The sequence below is a fragment of the Bos taurus genome, chromosome 16 (assembly GCF_002263795.3).
Source record: "Bos taurus isolate L1 Dominette 01449 registration number 42190680 breed Hereford chromosome 16, ARS-UCD2.0, whole genome shotgun sequence".
Taxonomy (NCBI): domain Eukaryota; kingdom Metazoa; phylum Chordata; class Mammalia; order Artiodactyla; family Bovidae; genus Bos; species Bos taurus.
In genome coordinates, this window is record NC_037343.1 from 75,299,428 (window position 1) to 75,321,353 (window position 21,926).

Consider the following 21,926-nt stretch of genomic DNA (forward strand, 5'->3'; position numbering starts at 1 on the left):
TGAAAGTGAAAGAGGAGAGTGAAAAAAGCTGGCTTAAAACTCAACATTCAGAAAATGAAAATCATGGCATCCGGTCCCATCACTTCATGGCAAATAGGTGGGGAAACAATGGAAAGAGTAACAGACTTTATTTTGAGGGGCTCCAAAATCACTGCAGATGGACTGCAGTCATGAAATTAAAAGACGCTTCCTCCTTGGAATAAAAGCTGTGAAAACCTAGACATTATATTAAAAATCAGAAATATTACTTTGCTGACAAAGGTCCACCTGGTCAAAGCTATGGATGTGAGAGTTGGACCATAAAGAAAGCTGATCACCCAAGAATTGATGGTTTTGAACTGTGGTGTTGGAGGAGACTCTTGAGTGTCCCTTGGATGGCAAGGAGATCCAACCAGTCCATTCTAAAAGAAATCAGTTCTGAATATTCATTGGAAGGACTGATGCTGAAGCTAATACTTTGGCCACTTGATGCAAAGAACTGACTCATTTGAAAAGACCCCAATGCTGGGAAAGATTGAAGGCGGGAGGAGACAGGGATGACAGAGGATGAGATGGTTGGATGGCATCACTGACATGATAAACTTGAGTTTGAGAAAGCTCCAGGAGTTGGTGATAGAGAGGGTGCCCTGGCGTGCTGTGGTCCATGGGGTCAAAAAGAGTCAGACGCAACTAAGTGACTGAACTGAACGGAACCAATGCTTTGAGGTGTAGGATGCCCGTAATTTCTGAGTATTTCTGAGGTTCTGTGGAGTTCATTGTTTTGCTTCTGGGTCAAGGCTGTGTATTGTCACCCTGCTTATTTAACTTATATGCAGAGTGCTGCTGCTGCTGCTGCTAAGTCACTTCAGTTGGTCCGACTATGTGCGACCCCATAGACAGCAGCCCACCAGGCTCCCCCGTCCCTGGGATTCTCCAGGCAAGAACACTGGAGTGGGTTGCCATTTCCTTCTCCAATGCATGAAAGTGAAAAGTGAAAGTGAAGTCGCTTAGTTGTGTCTGACTCCTGGTAACCCTATGGACTGCAGCCTACCAGGCTCCTCTGTCCATAGGATTTTCCAGGCAAGAGTACTGGAGTGGGTTGCCATTGCCTTCTCCGTATATGCAGAGTACATCATGTGAAATGCTGGGCTAGATGAAGCACAAGCTAGAATTAAGATTGCCAGGAGAAATATCAATAACCTCAGATACGCAGATGACACCACCCTTATGGCAGAAAGTGAAGAGGAACTAAAGAGCCTCTGGATGAAAGTGAAAGAGGAGAGTGAAAATGTTGCCTTAAAACTCAACATTCAGAAAACTAAGATCATGGCATCGGGTCCCATCACTTCATAGCAAGTAGATGGGGAAACAATGGAAACAGTGAGAGACTTTATTTTGGGGGGCTCCATTTTCATCGCAGATGGTGACTGCAGCCATGAAATTAAAAGACGCTTCCTCCTTGGGAGAAAACAGTAGTCATGTATGCATATGAGAGTTGGACTATAAAAAAAGCTGAGTGCTGAAGAATTTATGCTTTTGAACTGTGATGTTAGAGAAGACTTTTGAGAATCCCTTGGACTGCAAGGAGAGGCAACCAGTCCATCCTAAAGGAAATCAGGCCTGAATATTCACTGGAAGGACTGATGCTGAAGCTGAAACTCCACTACTTTGGCCGCCTGATGCAAAGAACTGACTCATTTGAAAAGACCCTGATGCTGGGAAAGATTGAAGGCAGGAGAAAGAGGGGACAACAGAGGATGAGATGGTTGGATGGCATCACCAACTTAATGGACATGAGTTTGAGCAAACTCCGGGAGTTGGTGATGGTCAGGGAGGCCTGGCGTGCTGCAGTCCATGGGGTTGCAAAGAGTCTGACACAACTAAGCGACTGAACTGAACTGAACTCTTTTGGAACTCAACTGGCCTGGCTTCTGCTGAGATTTCTTAATCAAAAAATAGTAATGAGAAAAAAGATAGCTAGCACTCACTGAATGCTCACCTGCGACCTAGCACTGCTAACTTATCACCATCTGTATATTATCTCATTTAGACCTTATGACAACTTCTATGAGGTGGAAGCAATTATCATGAGCCCCACTTTACAGTGAGGAAACCAAGGTACTGTGAAGGGTGATACCTTTCTTAATGTCACACTGCTAGTGAGCTGTAGAACTGGGACTTCATCCTAGCTACTTGACTCTGGAATTCCCATGTTTGACCCTGTAGCATCCTTCATCTCTTTCCTGGGCTCAGTTAGACAAATAGAACTGTCAGTCCATGGGCTGGGGGAGGGAGTGGAGTGGGCACCACACTCGTCATCAAGCCTGCTACAGAGATGGGAAGCAAGCCAGTGGTCCCCACCCAGAGCATCATTTGGGGAGACTCGAATGCACAGAGAGAGATGGCACCGGGGCAAGGCCGAGGGGAGTGTGGGCATTCACAGGGTCAGGGCCAGAGAGTGGGGAGGATGGAAGCTGAGAAGTTCACAGAAATGGTGGCTAACCAACTCCAGAGCTCCTTGGAGGGCAGCAAGTGTGCGGGCCTGCACAGAGGGGCTCACGAGGCTGGGGCATGAGTTCTCATAGCTGACGGCCTTGGGGCTGTGCCCTGGCAGGACGCTGGAGACTCAGGCAGCGTGGTGGGGAGGCTGGAGGCACCGGTTAGGTGGACCTGGCTGGGCTCTGCCGTTCACTCTGTCCTCTTGAGCCGGTTCCTTCGCCTATCCAGAACACTATTCTGCGTGTATAAAATGAAAATAATGGTAGCACCTCCTTCATAGCTTGTCGTGAGCCCTAAGTGAGATGTAATACATAAGAAAGTGAAAGTGTTAGTCTCTCAGTCGTGTCCGACTCTTTGCGACTCCATGGACTGTAGCCTGCCAGGCTCTTCTGTCCATGGGGATTCTCCAGGCCAGAATACTGGAGTGGGTAGCCACCCCTTTCTCCAGGGGATCTTCCCAACCCAGGAGTCAAAGCCAGATCTCCCACGTTGCAGGCGGATTGTTTACCATCTGAGCCACCAGGGGAAACCCAATATATAAGACCCTCAGCACAATTCGACTCATGATAAGTACTTAATAAATGAAAAAATCGGTAAGTAGGTACCATTATCAGAATCTTTAGTAACCTGGAGCTGATGCCCACTTCTGTCTCATCTCCCATCACGTCTATCAGGCAGGAGATATAAACAGAGAAGACAGGGTCTCTAGGATGGGAGCCAGTGTTTGTGAGGCTCCCACCTCGAAGGGGTTCTCCTGTGACCCCTTAACCATCTACCCGTACATCTGCCCCAACTCCAGCCTCCAGGGCTCTGCCCAAGTCCAGGAGTGGCCCAGCCAGTGCTCCCTAGGCTGCCCAGACCCTGGGCCTCCAGCACCTCCCTCTGCTCCCGGTGCAGCCCCGCGGAGCTCCCCAGCTGTAATTAATTGGCTGCATCTGCTCTCGCCCTTGGGCGGCTTTGTGGCACAGTTCCCTCCGAACTGTTCAATTAGCGGCTGCAAGAATCAGGGCGAGTGCAGCATCGCGGCGGCTGTTTTCCAGGTCACGGCACCCACGGTGGAAAACACACATGACACAGTCTGGCAGGAACGCAGGCTTGGCCCGGCTGCCCGGGCATGCGGCGGGCAAGGTCGGGCTGCCGGCAGGTGAGGTCTGAGGAGGTGGGGGAGTGGGTCCCCAAGTCAGGGATTCCTGGTGACTTTTAGAGGATGCGCAGGAGACAGGAGTCTCCTGGTTTGTCCCTCCCATCATTCATGCCAGCCTCATCCCACAGCCTGCTGGCCTGCTCATCCAGGCCTACAGAGGGCAGATGAGGGGCACGGCCTGGGCTGGGGCCAGACACCGGGATCCTGGCATGATCTGTGATTGCTTCTGGGACAGGGCTTAGGGGCTGCCGGACTGAGCCCTCTTGTGTTTCCCATATTCTCTTTCTGAATCCTGCAAATAGACAAACTTAATTCTACAACCAGTTAAAAAGCCAATACTCTTAAGGCAAGGTAATAACACAACTTTAAGTCTCAGTAGGATGCAAATTAAAGGTTCTTCAGTTCTTGCCTGGTGGCTCAGATGATAAAGAATCTGCCTGCAATGCAGGAGACCCGGGTTCTATCCCTGGGTCGGGAAGGTCCTCTGGAGAAAGGAATGGCTATCCACTCCAGGATTCTTGCCTGGAGAATTCCACGGACAGAGGAGCCTGGCAGGCTAGTCCATGGGGTCGCACAGAGAGTTGGACACGACTGAGTGACTAACACACTTAAAGGGTTCTTTGGAGTTTCCCTGGTGGCTCAGATGGTAACGAATCCACCTGCAAACCAGGAGACCCGGGTTTTATCCCTGAGTCAGGAAGACCCCCTGGAGGAGGGCATGGCAACCCACTCCAATATTGTTGCCTGGATAATCCCATGGACAGAGAACCCTGGCACACCACAGTCCATGGGGTCGCAAAGAGTCAGATACGAGTAAGCAACAGAGCACATACACATAAAAGGTCCTTTAGGGAAGAGAGACACATAGGGTGAGAGGTGACTGAAACGGGGAAAGGAATTCCAGGGAGTAAGGTAAGCATATGGGAAAGAGAAGGGCTTACCTCCCCCTGGGGTTTGCCCAGGGCCCGCCTGGCTGGTGGCGTGTGAGCCCGCGCTAGGGCAAGTCGATGTTGGCACAGGCCTCCCTTGCAGCGAATCAGCAGACCTTTGCTCAAGCTGCGAGCCTGCTTGGCGTTTCTTTCTTACACTCGCAGAGGATTCATGGATATCCAAGGGTCCAAAGAAAAACATCTGAAATGATCAAAGGGCCTGGAAAACAAGAGCTTCCAATGCAAGGCTGATGGAATTGCAGAAGCACAAACCAGGGGTGACTTAATTGCTGTCTTCAGTATCTGAAAGAGGTTTGATGAGGAGGCAGCTGTTCGGTCCTCCATTCAAGGAGAAATCACAGCAGAAACTGGCTTGAGCTAAAGTCAGCGAGATTTCAGGAAGAACTTGATGCTTCTGATGTGAAAAGACTGCCCCACTTCCAAGCGACACCTGGGCACCTACCTCCATCCTTGCAGCGGTCATTCGAGAACACAGGTTGTCCTGGAATCTGCCTGAGCCCAGCGTTTCCCAGGAAGAAAGAGCTGGGGACAGGTCTTGACAGCTGCTGTGTCCCAGGCAGTGTGTGATGTGTCAAGTTACTAAGAAAAATGGAGGAAGTCCCTGTCCCGAGATAGTTATTGTCTTATTGAGAAAAGACAGAGTCCAGGGTGACCCTTGCTGTCAGGGGTGTTCACCCATGGCAGTGAGGGTGTAGGCAAAGGGGCTCCTAAATCTGCCAAGATGGTTAGAGAAAGACTTTCTGAGGAGGTGTCATTAGCAGAGCCTCGTGTGATGGGTAAAGCATGTGTTAGCATCACGCTTGAGGGGCAGAGGGAACTGTGGGTCAAAGGCACACGGGCTTCAGACCCTGTAGCCACGGGCGCCCCACCTCCCCCAGGGAGCACGCATAGTACGTAAGAGAGTGGAACCAGAGCTCGCAGAGGGGACAAGGGGAGCACACAGCGAGAGCCGGCCCAGAACGTGGGGGAGCCCTCGGTCGCCCCCCGCACCCCCGCTCAGCAGCTGCTCTGTCTCTCCCCACTCCTCCCGTACTTCTGGCTCTCCCTGGGGGTCCACAGAGGAGAGTGGACAGCGATCCCTCATCCACGGTGTGTGCTGCAAAGCATGGAGCTGAAATGCGTCCGTGTATAAAGATCTTCCCAGCTGATTTCACAGGACTTCAGCTCCCTCCCGCCTCTCTCCACACCCCCATTACCCCCAAGCACACACACATCCATCCCAAACTGTCAAACCGTTTGTTCGCGTGGGTGTCTCATTCAGAGTTACTTTCCTGAAAGAGTCCATTGAGTTCGTAATGCAATGCCCCATGGACCTCAGAATGGCCAATAGCCAGGGGCAAAGAAGTGACGAGAAGGGAAGAATGAAGGCCATTTTAGACTGGGCCAGTGTCCTCCCAAATTTATTCTGGGTGAAAGGGCGATGTCTGGCTCCGAACACGCTTCTGCGGGGAGCCGTGAACCCGCGGACACAAAGGCCCCGCCCTGGGCGGCACGGCCACTCCCCCACCAAGCTCAGGCTTTCTCCAATCAGCCCGCAAGCATCTCTCTCCGCCCTGGATCAGCCCACCAAGCACCATCTTAAGTTATGCGTTCCCTGGACCGTGTGTCCTCTTTCCAGGTAAACAGAAAGATGCCTCCCACCTCTAGGCTCTCTCCACCACCACCATCCCATGTTTTTGTGGTCTAGGAAGACACAGGTGCAGGGGCACTCTAGGAAGGAAACTAACTGCCAACTATCGTGACCTGCTCTCACAACCATCATCATACGAGGGAGTTTTCAGGTGCTGTCTTATCTCACCTTCACAGCATCCCTGCGCGGCAAGCACTGTTATCTGTTTTCTGATGCGAACACAGAGAGTGAAGGTTACCTAGCTTGTAGGTATCAAGCTGGAATTCAGAGTCTGTCCCCCTCCCGAGCTCACTGTCTTCCGGCCGCCAACACCGCCCAAGCATCAGGCCCTCCTTCTGCACCCCTGCGCAGCTGGCAGCCCGGGGCCCATCCGAAACTAGAAGACCAGATGCATGGATCTGGCTGCTCCCCGGCTGTCTCTTGGTCTCCCTCTGACCGTGGGGGGACTATCTTTGCCTCACCTCTCCAGGAGGTTAGCACTTTCTCCCCTGTGGCCCCACACCTCCTCCCAGATCTGGAAGGCCTTCCTGGGAGCTCTACAAGCGATAGTCTGGGACTCCACCAACTCGCCTCCCTGTAGACCTACACGGAGAAGCCAGACGTGACTCCCAAGGGGACCAAGCTTCCTGAGTGCCATGCTGGGTGCCCTGCCATCTAACCCTACTGTACTGAAGAGAGAGTCTTGGAGGCAGTCTCCAGGGTGGGGCACTGGTGGGCCTGGGGCAGTGTCCTGAAGACTCCTGTTCACGCCCTCTCTGGAGAATCCATTCTTTTCCTCCAAGCCTCCCCTACAGAGCCTCTCCTCCATGCTTGGTCCTGGGGAGAAGTGAGAGCAGGATGGCCGGGATGTTACCACTACGCAGACAGGGCTTTGGCAGACCCTGACCCTCATTCTCAGAGTCACCTGGAAGCCCTCAGGTGGCAGGTGGTGAGTTTCACGGGACTCCTGTCTCTGTTCCACTGAGCCCAGACCTCCACCCTGTCTCGCTTTGATTTTCAAGCCAGGGGGGAGAGCAAATGACACGGGCAAAGGCACAGAGAGCTTTAGAGTGCGTTGTGTGGACAGGACCCCCTGGGCTCTGGGGAGCACTTGGGGGACAGAGTGTGAGAGGGCTGACGTGGCTGAAGTGACTAAGATCAGAAAGTGACGGGCCAGCCCGGGAGTCAGAGACTTTGCCTGGACAGTGGCCAGAGCCGTTGAAGGTTTTCAGAGCAAGCGACCAGTCCCCAGATCAGGTATGTGTCCATGACGACCACCTGGCCATGCGAGGAAGTCAGATCGCATGGAGGAAGACCGAGGATAGTGTGATTGAGGACACAGATCTGCTTATCACCTCCTCTGACACCGGAGTGGGGCACGGATTCAAAAGACACCTGGGCGCCAGCACTGACGGTCCCTGTGTTTATCACACACGGTAGGAGAGGGAAGGGGAACAGAGATGCTTGCAAGATCCTAGCTGGGTGCACGGTGATCCCATTAACCTTGAAAGAGGATCTGGGAGGACAATCAGGTTGGGGGTGGAGGGAGGGAAAATTAAGAGTTCATTTTTAGACGTGGTGAAATCTGAGATGCCTGAGGGACATGCATGTGGAAGTCGAGGTGTCCAGTAGCGATTGGATATATGGATATGGAGCTCGGGAGAGAGGTCTGAGCCAACAATATAGATTTGGAAAGCATCCGTAATGGCGGCCTTGGGAATCCTCTTGCAAATCAAGTTCTCACCACCTCATCTGTGTTTTGGAAATCCAGATTTTTGTTCATCAGTTTTGTCTTAAGCAAGAAAAGGGAAGCTACACCCCATGTAAGCCCCAGGGCACAGTGGCTGCTGAGTGTTCTGACCCTCAAACTCCTTCACCACCTCCCCGGGTGCTGGAGGCACAGGATATAGTGTGTACTGTGTGGGGAAGACCCACAGGGACCCAGCACTCCCCAGCCACTTGCCCCTAACCCGTGAGGATGATCCCAGTCTGGATTCCAGCAGCTCTTACCTGGGTTAGAAGGGCTCAGACTTGGGTCTCCACACCCCTAACTATCCATCTCTTTGATGTGTCTTCATGCAAGACGATTATGCTTGCTAATAATGTTGTCAAGTCTCCCATCTCTAAACAGCATAAGCTGGCTTATGCTTCTGAGCAGCTCTGTGCTCACAAATGTCCATTTGTGACAGTCCCCAAGTGACCAGGCCTCTGCCTCAGACCCTTGAAGATCACTGTGGTGAATTCGCAGCAGGAGGACACTGCCCCGTGGACCTGCCAACATCATGGAATAGCCATAATACCATCCCCACGTGCTACCTGCAAGACCAAAATATTTTTAGGCTTTCCAGAAAGATTTCATTTCACAGTGTTTCTGAAAGGTTGTAATTAACCGCCGTGAGCAAGAGAATGTATTTTTAAAAATAAAAGTGGAGGAAAGAGAGCAAGCCAATCATCACGGTTCTGTCAGGGTTTTCAGTAGGTTCCTGGCATCCAGGTGGCTGAAGGAGGGGAGGGCGGGCCAGTGATGCTCGTTCCAGGCTATCAGGGGAGGGCGCCGGCTCAGATTTGCTCAGTGGTACCTCCTTCCTCCTGACACTCTTCCTGCAGGGCCATGGAGGCCACCCTTTCCTTTTCCTCCTTACAAGTATCCATCTCCCAGAGCTCAGGAGGCCCAGGGACCTGAGGAAGTGGCGCCGGGGAGGGTGGAACAACCAAGATCTCATGTTGGTTTTATTTAGAATCCTCAGAGACAGGAAAGCCATGGGGCTACAGGTTCCTCCTGCCAGCTCCTTTCTTTCCAAATCGCCCTGACTCCCCCTCACCTCCAACCCCACACCCAGTGCCCAGAGATGCCTCCGGGCACCCCTTTCCCTCCCTCAGGAATTTATCTCATGAATCGGATTTATTTGTATTCATCAGTTCAGTTGCTCAGTCGTGTCCCCGCCACAACCATCATCTTCTCCCTGTCTGCTCTCACCTGTGCGCTCACGGCCAAGCTGGAGGCCGCATGCATGGTGCTCACGTTGCTGTCAGAGAGCAGTGCCCCCTTGAGAAAGACAGGCGGAGGAAGAGTCTCCAGAGCCTTCAGTAGCGTTTTCACCTGTGCTCACCACTCATCGCTGCCCAGAGGCCCCATCTGGAGGTTCCTAGTGGACTCTTGGCTTTGCCCCACCCTCCTTGCCTCTCTCCCTCCCTTACTGTCTTATCTCTCTAATGTGCAGTGAAAAGAGCCCTGGACATTTTTTTTCTATTTGGTCCATGTATACAAGTTGTATGATCTTAGAATAAGATACCCTGGCTCTCCTTCCAGTTCCGAAATTCTGTGCTTCTGCCTGAGGTTGGGTTCGTGTCTAATCTCCTCCTACTTTGGATAACTATGGACCTCAAAGTAGAAATTATTCCCTGGAATCTGTTGGATCCCAAAGAGCTGTGTTTTTCCTGGAGCCTGATTCATTCTCAGATAGAAATTTACACGTTAGGAGAGCCTGATTCTGCAAGTTCCTTTTCCTGTTGCATCAAAATAAAATCAAGCAGTCAGCATTTGGTGACTGAATTAAGAAATGAGTAAATAAACGATCCTGGCTCATGGGAAACTTCTGTGGTGGCTCAGATGGTAAAAGCATCTGCCTACAACGAGGGAGACCTAGGTTCGATCCCTGGGTTGGGAAGATCCCCTGGAGAAGGAAATGGCAACCCACTCCAGTATGCTTGCCTGGAAAATCCCATGGACAGAGGATCCTGACAGGCTACAGTCCATGGGGTCACAAAGAGTCGGACATGACTGAGCAACTTCACTTCACTTCACTGGAAAGGAAGCCAGCAGACTTTGGAAAATCAGGAAGCTATTTCTCTTTGATACGAGCACAATCGAGTTACAGGATTTTTCTTTTGTGTGTGTGTTGGGTAATGTCAAATATACTTTCCGTCTGTGGTCATCCCCTGCAGTGGCCCTTAATCAGGGACTCCTCAGAGCTCCCATGGCTTTTCCTTCAAATCTACCTTATCACTGGGTACCCTGCATCAGCCTTACTTATGGCCTTCTTATCTCCTCCTCCTTGACCACTAAGTTCCTTGAGGGCAAATTCCCTGTTCATCATTGTAAACTCAACTGAGGCTAGCACACAGGGGCGACCGGCATGACATGTCACAGTTCAGTTCAGTTCAGTCGCTCAGTCGTGTCCGACTCTGTGATCCCATGGACTGCAGCACGCCAGGGCTCCCTGTCCATCACCAACTCCCGGAGCCTGCTCAAACTCATGTCCATCGCGTTGGTGATGCCATCCAACCATCTCACCCTCTGTCATCACAATTACAGAGCCCTTGGGAGTTGACAGAATGGTCCCGGACACCCTCCATGTGGGAGCTTCCAGGGTGACGTTGGTTAGAGAGGACTATCCTCCTTCCCAACTAAAGAGACCTGAGGTTCAGGGAGATTCTGAGACTTGCTTTCAGTCAGGCAACTAGTGAATTCAAGCCCTGCCTTGAGCCTAGTACTTTCTCCTAATCTGTTTCTCATAAGTGGACGAATGAATGAAGGCGTCATTGGATGGAGGTCCTAAAGAACCAATGAAGTAGGTACAGTTTCATTGTCGGGATGATGACGTTGGAATCCTAGACAAGTTTAAAGTGGTGGAAATGCAGTTCCACCCCAGACTCCAGGTGTTCCAAAGCCTCCCTGCAGGGAGGGAAACAGGTGCCCATGCCCCTCCTGCCGTGACCGACCAATTACTCCTCCCGCTTCCCTCCCGCAGATCCTGACGGTGTCCGGACCTCCTGAAGGGGGGACTCGAGTGACCATCCACGGTGTGAACCTGGGCCTGGACTTCTCGGAGATCGCCCACCACGTGCAAGTGGCCGGAGTGCCCTGCACGCCCCTGCCAGGGGATTACATCGTCGCTGAGCAGTGAGTCCAGTCTGCTCAGGCCCACACCCTCCCTCCACCCCCTCAAAGCTTGGGGAGGATTCGCCCCTCTCTCTCTCCTCTGGGACTGCTCCAGGATTCATCCCCCGTCTCCCTCTTCCCAGGGACCCCACTCCCTGAAGCCTTCCCAGGACCCTCTCCTGGCCCACCTCCACTCCTCGAGTGTCCTGTTCTATGTGATTTCCAATTCCTTGGCTCCTCTGGCATCAGGGCTCCCGGTGCCAGGCCACCCCGTGGTTGGTCTCCGCCTGCCCACTGGCTGACTGAGCTGCCTTCCCAGCCCGTCCGTTCTCCTCCTCGGCTTCCCCCCTTCTCCTCCTCGGCCTCCCCCTTCTCCTCCGGCCCCCTGTTGGAAGGCATCCCACTCGGTGGGCTGCGGGCAACAATTTGTTTGGCTCGTGGGGCTCTGACAGCAGCTTAATCCGAACAGGGCCTCCGCCGGAGCAAATTCATTTATTTCACTAAGGGAAATGTCAGCTGGAAATTAGAAAATAGGCATGTAGCGGTGGACGGGCGAACGGGGCTCCCGGAGTGACATATGTTCCAATTTGGGGTGCTCATTTGGCAGTGGCGGCCGCTGTGGAGTCAGTGGACAGGAGGTGGGCAGGAGGCTGGGGGGCTGCTGGGGGTGGGAGGGCAGCAGGAGTGATGTTACCCCGCTAGGGAGAAAGGGAGGGGGCCGCCAGGGTCTCCTGCATGATTTCTCAGGCAGAGTTGGGCCACATCACCCTGGGTCCAGCGGGCACGCAGCTCTGCAGTGGGCACTGGGAACCTGGCTGTGAGCAGGGCTGGAAGCTGCGTTCTCCCCTAAGATGCCACACCTTGCAGCCTCCCTCAAGCCAGCCCTGAGTAACAACCAGAAAAGTGGCACTGGCAACCGTAAAAAAAAGACAGTGTGTCTTCCATCGGCATTTAGGCTTTCCCATCCATTTTCTTGCTTCTAATGAGTAAGGACTCTGAGAGGTAGACATTGTTATCACTATTTTAAGAGCAAAAGACCCGGAAATGAAGTGACATCCCCCCACCCCCTCACCCCCGTTCACTCAGGGCATAAGTGGCCGTAGAGAGTTGGAACTCAGGTCTCCTAAGTTTTGGTTCAGGCCTCTTGCTGTTCCCTAACAGCCAGGGGAGACTCCCAGATAAGAGTGGCCTGAAAATCCCATGATCCGTCAGCATGTGGTTTTCTGGGTCAGAGGCCGTGATTCCAGGATGGCCAGGACAGGGTCAGAGTCGGGGGCTGAGTTCCCCGACTCTGGGGACTCCCGGCGGGGGAAGCAGAAGCCGCCTGCCTGATCCTTCGGACCTTCAGATCCTGCAGACTGAACCCTTCATTATCAGCCTTGGCCCTTCAAGGAATGAATCCTGGAGGAGAGACTGGCCAGGTCTACAGGAAAGAGATGAAGAGGCAAATGGGGAAATATTTAAGTAGCAATTCTGAGCCAGGAGGGGAGGGGAAAGCTGGCGGGCAGGAACCAGGAGCCTGCGGACTGTGGTCAGGCAGTCTCTATAGAGCCCAGTGCCCGGCCAGACCCAGCTAGACACTCAGTCACACTGAGCCCAAATCCGCCTTGGCCTCACAGACGTGCCCTAGGCCTTGGGACACAGGCCAAGTCTCCAACTTGGTGACATGCCACAGGGTTGCAAAGGAAAGGGTTTGCGGGAGATGAAAGGGTAAGGCTTTGAACTGAGAGGTGCTGAGTCTTGGGCAGCTGAACATAGAAATAGCCAGGGATCTGGGATTCAAAAAAGTCGTCTAAGTCCTGCCTCATCTACTCCGGGCAGCCCTGAGACCTTAGTAAACTGCTCCGTCTCTCCACTCTTCACTGGCCTCAAGGAAACCACGATTCTAACCGCGTGGGTTTGGGGGGAGAATTCAGTAAGATGAAAACGAGGAGCCTGTAATATGCCTTGGGAACATCAGGAAAGCTTGTTCCATCTTTGAAATCAAATGCATCACACCCACACAGGTCCCCAGGGAAGAAAGTTCCCTCAAAAAAACTGAAAGTGAGGATACGAAAGGAGCCTGGGAAGGTGAATGGTTGCCAGGGGTCCTGGCAAGGCCAGGAGGCACCCTAGAAAACCACCCCCACTGTCTCCTTGGGCACGGGGCAGGCAGGAAGCGGCAGGCGCATTCCGCACCTCGGCTGCACGCAGCCCTGGCTTCCAGCGTGTCAGGCTCATCACTGCTCTCGAGGTTTCAGAGTTTGTTAACATCATTAAAGCCTCCATCCCGGGCAGTGAGCAGCAGGCACAATCATTACAGATGTCTGTGAGAGATGAATTTGGCTAAATGGGCCCAGTGCAGAGTCCCGGGCACGGGCAGGATTAGCGGGCACGGTAATGACTCACCATATGCTTGTGCCACGCCATCTATCACTCAGCAATTAGGTTAATGTTGGTTAAAGGGTCCTGCTTAGTCCTGCAATCAGCGCCCCACAGGTCTGGGGAGGGCCGGATGACTCCATCACCGGACGTTTCCTGGGTGATGAGAGGCAGGTTGAGGCTGCAGCTCAGCCCTTCCTGAGACAGGGGCTCTGTATGAGACAGACTCCGCTTAGGATGAGAGACCTGCCCCGGTCTCTCTCATCTGCTGTATCTATGAGCTCAGCCATGCCTTGATGGATGTTAGATTGCATGTGCTCCCCACCCCAAGGATGCATGCTCATGGGGAGAAAAGCACCACCCATGCCAGTCTGCAGGAGGTGGTGCAGGGTGGGGTGAGGGCACTGGGCTGGGTGCCAGGAGCTCAGCTATTGATGAGCTCTGTCACTTTGGGCAAGTCCCTTTGCTCCATGATCCTCAAATGTCTCATCTGGAAAGTGGGTCTGTTGAAACAGATCTCTGCAATCACTTTTACGGTCCCTAGGATATCAGAAACGATAGCCTCTATGCCTCATAGGATCTACAACTCCCATCATTAGAAAGCATTATCAGTGGCACTAATGTGAATCCAGAAGCCCACTATCTACCAGGAGGAGTCAAGCCTTCAAATGTGGAAGCTAACTGTTAAAGGGTTATTTAGTCTAATTCCTCATTTTACAAGGAGAAACTTTAAACATCCCCAGCTCCTGTCTCCTGGTAATACACAGGGAGACTGAAGCTATCAGGGATGCTGGGAGGAGGCAGGGAGACAGGGAGGTAGGCGGCCCCCAGAAGTCTAACCACAGGAACTTTGCTGACCTGTAAGGCCTGAAGGAGGGAGTGGTACCCACACCACTGCCCGTGGTTCTCTCCTGCCAGGGAGGGAGTGGGTGCAGCTGGCTAAGTCTCAAAGCCTTAGAAACCCAGGTCTTCCCAACCTTGCCATCCTCCACCTCCGCCAGCAACCTCAGCTCCACCCCAGGACAGCCACCTTGTCCACCCTGTCCCTTCCACAAAACACACAGAGAGCATTCCGCTGATTTTAGGACAGCAGAGTGGAGGAGAATCAAAGGCATGAGCTTTGGAGCCAGGCTGAACCTGGATTTGAATCACAGCTCTGCCACTTGCCAGCTCTCTGGCCATAGATGAGTCACTTAGCACCTCCGAGCCTTGGTTTCCTTGTCTGTAAAAATAGAGACAGTAAGACCCACCCTTAGGATGTCTGAGGATGACATGAGATCCTGTCTGGTACAGCGCCTGCCACATGCAGCTCAGTAAGCTGGAGCTCTTGTTATTATTGAGAGACTCCACTTTGGCTTGACCCTCATCCTCAGTATAACCCTCTGCACTCCCTACAGCTGCCCTCGAGCTCAGGGATCAAACACCAGCAGGAGTAACAGATCCACTCAGTCAAGGGGGCCTCTCCATCCTTCACTGCAAGCACCGGGTCCCAGGAATGAAAAGGAAGAAGAGAGACAGGTGGCCAGAGTTCCCTACAACGTGGTCTGCATCCTTAGCACTCTCACCCAGTTCTTAGACTTACCAAACAGACCCTTCTGCAGCCCACTGCCACCCCTGTCCACTCTAGAGAGGGATGGATGAAGCAGAAGCCCACTCCACCGGCGGGGAGAGCACTCGGCTGCAGGCCCTCCCTGCAGACCAGTCCCTGGGCCCCCAATCACTCCCTTCCAGGAGGGACACTCAGAGCCAGCTGCAGGCACTCAGCCTTGGGCCCTGGGGCAGCGCCCTCTCCCCTCCGTCCGCCTTCTCACAGGTGCTTGACACGCAAAGCTCACCTTTTGGGCCATGAACCCTGAGCAAGAATATGTTCTGGAAAAGAGAGTGTGCCAAGAGGCCCCAGCCCTATGGCTCACCCCCTACAGGGACAGCAGAATAGGCCATCCTGGGCCTTCTCCTCTCTTAGGTCCCAGGAGGAATAAAGATGCCCATGACCTTCATGTGTTCTCACGTTTCCTCTTTCCCGGACTTCGAGCCCACCCTGATTTCCTCCTGCTTTTTCTTCTCGAGGGTGGTTCCAGCACAGTGACCAAGGTTGGGTGAGTGAGGGACAAGAAAGCGTTGATGAGAAAGGAAAGAGACTCATCTGCTCCCTCCTCCTCTTGGTCTTCCCCTCCCCGCCACTTCCAGCAGAGAGCAGAGATAATCCGCTGATGCTGCTGGAGAGGGCAGATCAGCAGGATTGGATGGCAGGGACCCCAGACAGGAGCAGGCGCTGGGGCCCAGGAAGCCCGATAGGAGGGCTGTGACTCCAAGCAGGAAGCAGCGTGGAAATAACCCCACGCAGTACCTCAAATGAAGCTTCTCAAATGCTCCTCTAATGAGGTTTAAGGAGACAATTATGTGTAAAATACTAATTGATCATCACTATCATCTTTACTGTGGGTTCATAATTAATTTATTTATCCTTGGCGAAAAGGAGGGGAGAACAGCCTTCGACACGCACCCACTAGTGTCTTGTCGAACTTAATATGCTAAACGCAATAAGACAGTTATTGCATGTTAAGTAAATATTCACCAGGAGTGAAAGTACTTATTTGGGATTAACTGTTATGAAGGAGATGGAGCTCGGTGGCATGCCGTGTGCGCGAGCACGCCGTGTATTTGTTTAATGCAAGTTTTATTACATCGAAATGAAATCTCTGTTTAGTTACCTTCCTTCCTAGAGAAGCTGTTGAGATAAGCATTGCTCGGTTAAACACGGATCTTCCCCACCGTGCCTGGATAATGCTGAGGATTACTGGAGAGGGGTCTGTTTTTCTGGCTCCCCCACTAAGCCAGCCTACCAAGGGCACCAGCCTGCTCTGAGCTCTTAAATGGCATTGGGAGGAGGGTTTCTCTTTACTGAGCCTGGTGGGGCCATTTCCCACCCACCCCATGCCTTAGGATTCCGGGCAAGAGGTCCCCCCAAAAATCTGATTCCTTCCCTTCCTCCCATATGCTCCAGCTGCTGCCCACTCCTAGAGGTGGCTGTGGCCAAGGCAACCGGTCTGTAAATGTGCTTGTTGTGGCTTATCTCAGGCACCAGGGAAGCCCCCACCCCACGAGGGGGCATCGATTTTGCACAGCAGCAGAGGGAGTGCCCCGCCCCCTCTTCCCTCCAGCTCTCCTGTTGACATGAGACATGATTTCCAACCCCGGGGTTGGTTGGCCGCCTCGCCCACCAGCTTCCTGCGCTCAGCCCTTGATTAAGTGAGAGTCCAGTGTCGACTGCCGTCCTAATGAACTTATCCACCTGCCACCCCGTCACCCGCTGCCCCTGGACGCCGCTGCTCTCACTCAGCCGGGAGCTCCGGTTCGGGGAATTCACTGTCTGGCCAGATTATCTGTCCCCTCACTGCAAACCACAGGGAGGGAAACGAACCACACATGAGTCAGCTTGCCCAGTCAGTCCTCAGTCCTTCTTCTCGGGAGTGTTCAAGTGTTGGCCTGCCACTGCCTCTGCCCTGCCCCTCGGTCTCTCTGCAGGGCATTAGGTTTATCCCACGGATATTGGAACAGGACTCAGTGCTGAGCCCTGCACGAGGCACTGACTGCAGGCTTGTTCGTAGAAATAGGCAGCATAGCGTTTTGAAGGGACGCAGGTCTTTAGAGATGCGCTCATCCACCTTCTCACTGTGTCCATGAAAGATTAAAGCCCAGAGAGGGAAAGTCCTTGGCCCAGGGTCACACAGCCACACAGTTGAGCAAGCTGTCTTGGTCCAGCCCTGGTGTAAGACTGTGTTGAGTTACTCACCGTGACTGTGGTGGGGTGAGCAAACAGGCAGGAATGCCAGCTGTCCCCAAGTCTCTGATGGGAAGGTTTGCTGTCTCGTCAGGATCGTCTGTGAGATGGGCCACGCCGTCGTGGGAACCACCTCTGGGCCTGTGCGCCTGTGCATCGGCGAGTGTCAGCCGGAGTTCATGACCAAGTCCCATCAACAGTACACCTTTGTGGTGAGTACTGGGTCTTGTGCTGGGCTGTGCTGCTGCTGCGTCGCTTCAGTCGTGTCCGACTTTTGCAACCCTCTGGGCTGTAGCCTGCCAGGCTCCTCTGCCCATGGGATTCTCCAGGCAAGAATACTTGAATGGGTTGCCAGGCCCTGCTCCAAGGGATCTTCCTAACCCAGGGATCGAACCCACGTCTCTTCTGTTTTCTGCATTGGCAGGTAGGTGGGTTCTTTACCACTAGCGCCACCTGGGCAGTTGCTGGGGTGCAGATTCCCAGAAAGGGCACATTTCTGCTCCCAACTTCTCCCAGGAAAGTCCCACCCTCCCCTTCCCAAGCCAGTGCCTCTAGGCTTCTTGCAGACTGAGTAGGAAACCAGAAAAAGTAAAGCCTGTCTTTCCCGGGTGAGTCGCGTTCACGACCAACAATGCTTCTTCGGACACTTGGGAGTCCCAGGGAGCCACAGGTCAGGGTTCTGAATAAGCAACATCAGACCTTTCTTAGAAAGTGGATCCTCAACTCAGGGTGGGGAGGTGCTGCCCTTTGTCCTGCCAATGTGATATCTTTGTCTAATTCCAGCCTAATGAGGACAGATAGCCTGAGGGACCTAATTAAAAGGGTCTATATTTATCCACATGCTTTTTTTTCTGCCAGGGATATTGTAAGAGGGAGTTTAGAGGAGCCATTTGAAATCCTGCAGGGACACGTGTCTGTGTGTGCGACCACGGGGAGGAATATAAGAGTGAGCTGCTCTGTGTACTGGTGTGTTGCATGCACTTACACACATACACAGCCCTGAAAACACTTCTTCACACCCAGGCAACAGGTGGAATCACAAAGACTGTCTTTACTCCTTCTGAACAACCCTCTTCTGGGGCCCAGAAGTCCCTTTTCCGACACCTAACCAACATTGTTTTATCAAGTTCTTTGTTAAAAAGCGTTAACACCCTGCAGAGGGGGTCAAACCAGCCTTGCTCAGAGTATTGAAAAGTTATTAGATCACAAAATTCTCTTCTGCCTAAAACATTTTACTGCTTATGTTAGGTTTTCCGGTCTCTTCCTTGCTATCTCAGCAACTCTACCTTCCCTTATACCAGTCTTTTACTGCTTATGTTAGGTTTTCCAGTCTCTGCCTTGTTATCTCAGCAACTCTACCTTCCCTTATACCAGTCTTCTCTTGGGTCGGAGGGCATCACGGGCTTCCCAGTTGGTGCTAGTGGTAAAGAACTGGCCTGCCAATGCAGAAGGCACAAGAGATGTGGGTTCAAGGCCTGGGTCAGGAAGACCCCCTGAAGAAGGAAATGGCAACCGCCTCTTCTTGCCTGGAGAATCCCATGGACAGAGAAGCCTGGTAGGCTACAGTTCATAGGCTCATAGAGAGTCAGACACGACTGAAGCGATTTAGCACACACGGATGCATACAAACATGCATGGCCTATATCTGCAGCCCACCCCCCCCCCGCCCCATCTGAGAGGGTCTTGTGTGAGAAGCAAACTCAGAAAGACTAGATGGAGAGAGAGTAGTAGAGTGACGAGCCGGGGGGGCTTCAGAGATCACGTCGCCTTCCTCCTCTCTTGACAGAGGAGCTAGCAAGACTGATTGCCAGCCCAGACTGATGCAGAAACTTGCTCCAGGAGTGAGTAGAACTTGCTTGCATTGCGTCGCTAGTGAGTGGCTAATGCAGACTGGAGTTCATATTGTGTGGTTGCTCAGTTAAATGTACTTTCCACTCCACTCTGCTGCCCACTAGGCAGAAACAATTTCTTTCTGATGCATTCTAGGCCAGTGACATTTCTTTTAGGCTTCAGGGTGATTGTTACAATTTAATGAGCTTAGTAGAACATCCCAACCAACGATGGGCCATCCTCCTGGTAAAGGTCAGGGAAGCCAACATTACCCTGCCGTGCCCCTCTCAGGCTGAGGGAGGGCTCGAAGGACGTGAGCTTGGACCATTAACAGAGACTCTTGGTGGCCCAGTCCAGACACGGATGCTTTATTCAGCCCTATCGATTTTGTGCCAAAAAAATCAGTACTGCTCCAGATAGAGAAGCATTCTCAATTGTTCTCAATTTGTAAACTAATTGATAGATTAGTCAGTGTCATCTCTGCCTTCCCATCAGTGTTATGAGCAGAAGACTCCCCGGGGAGTTAATTACTTGCCAAACATGGCCTTTCTGCCTTCCCTGGATATGCCCGGAGCCTCTTCTTAGAAAGGGTCTCAGCTCCAGGGTAGGCAGAGAGTGTTTGGAGTTCCCCCTTCTGTCTTTTTAGGTCTAGCCTGGGCTTCTCCCTTTGGGCAAAGCCTGAGCCGTGATCATGTCTCTGCTTCCTCCCAAAGAACCCTTCCGTGCTGTCACTCAACCCCATCCGAGGGCCTGAGTCTGGAGGCACCATGGTGACCATCACCGGCCACTATCTCGGGTCTGGAAGCAGCGTGGCCGTTTATCTGGGCAACCAGACCTGCGAGTTCTACGGGTGAGAGGGGCTTGGAGGAGCTCTCAGAGACCGTGCGTGTGTGGGCTGTGCACACATACATGCACATGTATGCCTGCCCCACCGTCTCCATGGTACACGTCACATCCTAGCCCCAAACCCTGTTCCAGTCGCTGCGAGAAATGCCTGCCAGTAGTCAGTCTGTATCGCATCATAAGGGCTAAACAGTCCTACGAACACTTGCAAGTGAGGCCCATGAGACCTGCTCCTGAGCAGGGCTCCCAGGAGCGCTCAGTCGCCATCAGGATCGAGGGTTCATTAGGCCCCCACCGTGGTGACTCCAGAAGCATGGCCTCTGTCCCCACGCCACCCACAGATGCCTCCTTGGGGCATCTCTCGTGTGTAAAAATTGAAGCCTGCTATTTGGCAGGTATTCCAATGAGTCTCTGGGGATGTAGAGAATCTAGAGAGAATTCTGAAAGGGATCTTTAGATGGGAACCCAACTTGCTCAGTAGACCTCCTGCCTGGACCGTACACAGCCTGGGGCCAAGACTGTGTTTTGGCCCCAGGCCAAAACTTATCTGCATAGTAGATACTCCATGTGTCAACTGACCGACCAGACTCCAAGCACTGGCTAAATAGTCGTGTTTTAGAAAAATCCAGAAAGACAGGCGTTCTCCCAAAGCCCAAGGAGTCGTGCCCCTGCCCCACCTTCTCTAACCCCCTTCTCCAATTTGTTGCTCCCCAACCCAACCAGAGTTGGAGCTCAGGTAGAAAGAGACACTGATACACACTGCTAAGGGACGTTCCCTAGCCTGGGGTAGAACAGGACAGAAGAACCCACCCTTCAACTGGGGGAAAGCCCCTTCTCAGGCCAGAGGCCGCCTCACTTGCCTTGGCTCCTAACCCTCCTGCGGTCTGCCTGCAGGCGGTCCATGAACGAGATCGTGTGCGTCTCACCCCCGTCATCCAATGGGCTGGGGCCGGTCCCCGTCTCCGTGAGTGTCGACCGTGCCCGAGTGGACAACAACCTTCAGTTCGAGTACATAGACGACCCCCGGGTGCAGCGCATCGAGCCCGAGTGGAGCATCGCCAGGTGAGGCGGAGGAGGCGCCCAGCCGCCGCGCCCGAGCCCCTCTCACCCCGGGGCAGGGAGCGTGGGGGCAGCTGCAGAGGGTTGTCTCCCTCACCCAGCCTCTGCTTCTTCCCAGTGGCCACACACCCCTGACCATCACGGGCTTCAACCTGGATGTCATTCAGGAGCCGAGGATCCGCGTCAAGTTTAACGGCAAAGAATCTGTCAACGTGAGTAGCAGCGCGTCCACCCGGCCCTCAGGAAACGCGGCCCTGGGTGTGTTTGGCAAGGTGATGGGGTCTGTGTTAGCACTGGGGCCTTCGACTGCCAGAGCAGAGTCCGCAATCATGGCCCCGAACACCGGGGCCTTGCAGTGGTTTTTATGATGACAGTATAACCGCTGCTCATCAGAAGGTCACAGCTCTGTGGGCTACAAGAGCGCGTGACTCCTCATCCCAGTATGGCTCCTGAGCCTCGGATATGGCGCCAAAGGGCTCCTGTTTTCTGCCATGTTCCCTTCAAGGTCTGATAAGAGGAGTGTGAGAGGGTGAAGAAATTCTGGCTGCAGATTCAGATGTTTTCAAATTAGAAATAGGACGCTGCCATCTATTAGCTGGACACCCATGATAAAGTCGTTTAACCTCTCTGATCCTCGCTTCCCCGTCTAGAAATGCTGATGATAAGACTCTCCTTGTGGACATGTAACATGCAATGAGGCCGGCACTTGGTAAACGCTAGTCACTGCGTGCAGATAATTCCATGCTGGTTGCTAAGATGATCAAGCTGAACATTTCACTTCACTCTCCTGGGCAGAGCCATGTAATTTAATATTTTTTTCCCCACTGTGGATTTTTGTGATGTTAAAAAAAGTTCTCTATCGTCAGAGCAGAATGTCTGCTATGTTGTTATAAATTTTTTAGTTTGTTCTACTGGCTCCATCTTTCTCTTTTCAGTCAATATGCTCTGAAACATTATTGTATTCATAATTATAGTCCAGGAGATGCTAT

The 21,926-nt window shown here is 52.8% G+C and overlaps 1 protein-coding gene across 3 annotated transcripts in view; it reads left to right on the forward strand.

Moving 5' to 3' along the window:
• The window catches only part of PLXNA2 (plexin A2), a 233,699-nt gene that overhangs the window by 183,797 nt on the left and 27,976 nt on the right, over positions 1 to 21,926 (forward strand). For all 3 annotated transcript variants that reach the window (XM_024976076.2, XM_024976075.2, NM_001206657.2), the window contains 5 exons: positions 10,933 to 11,084; positions 17,300 to 17,417; positions 19,749 to 19,885; positions 20,773 to 20,940; positions 21,056 to 21,149. In XM_024976076.2, coding sequence (XP_024831844.1) covers positions 10,933 to 11,084; positions 17,300 to 17,417; positions 19,749 to 19,885; positions 20,773 to 20,940; positions 21,056 to 21,149 — 669 coding nt within the window. The remainder of the gene's footprint in view (positions 1 to 10,932; positions 11,085 to 17,299; positions 17,418 to 19,748; positions 19,886 to 20,772; positions 20,941 to 21,055; positions 21,150 to 21,926) is intronic.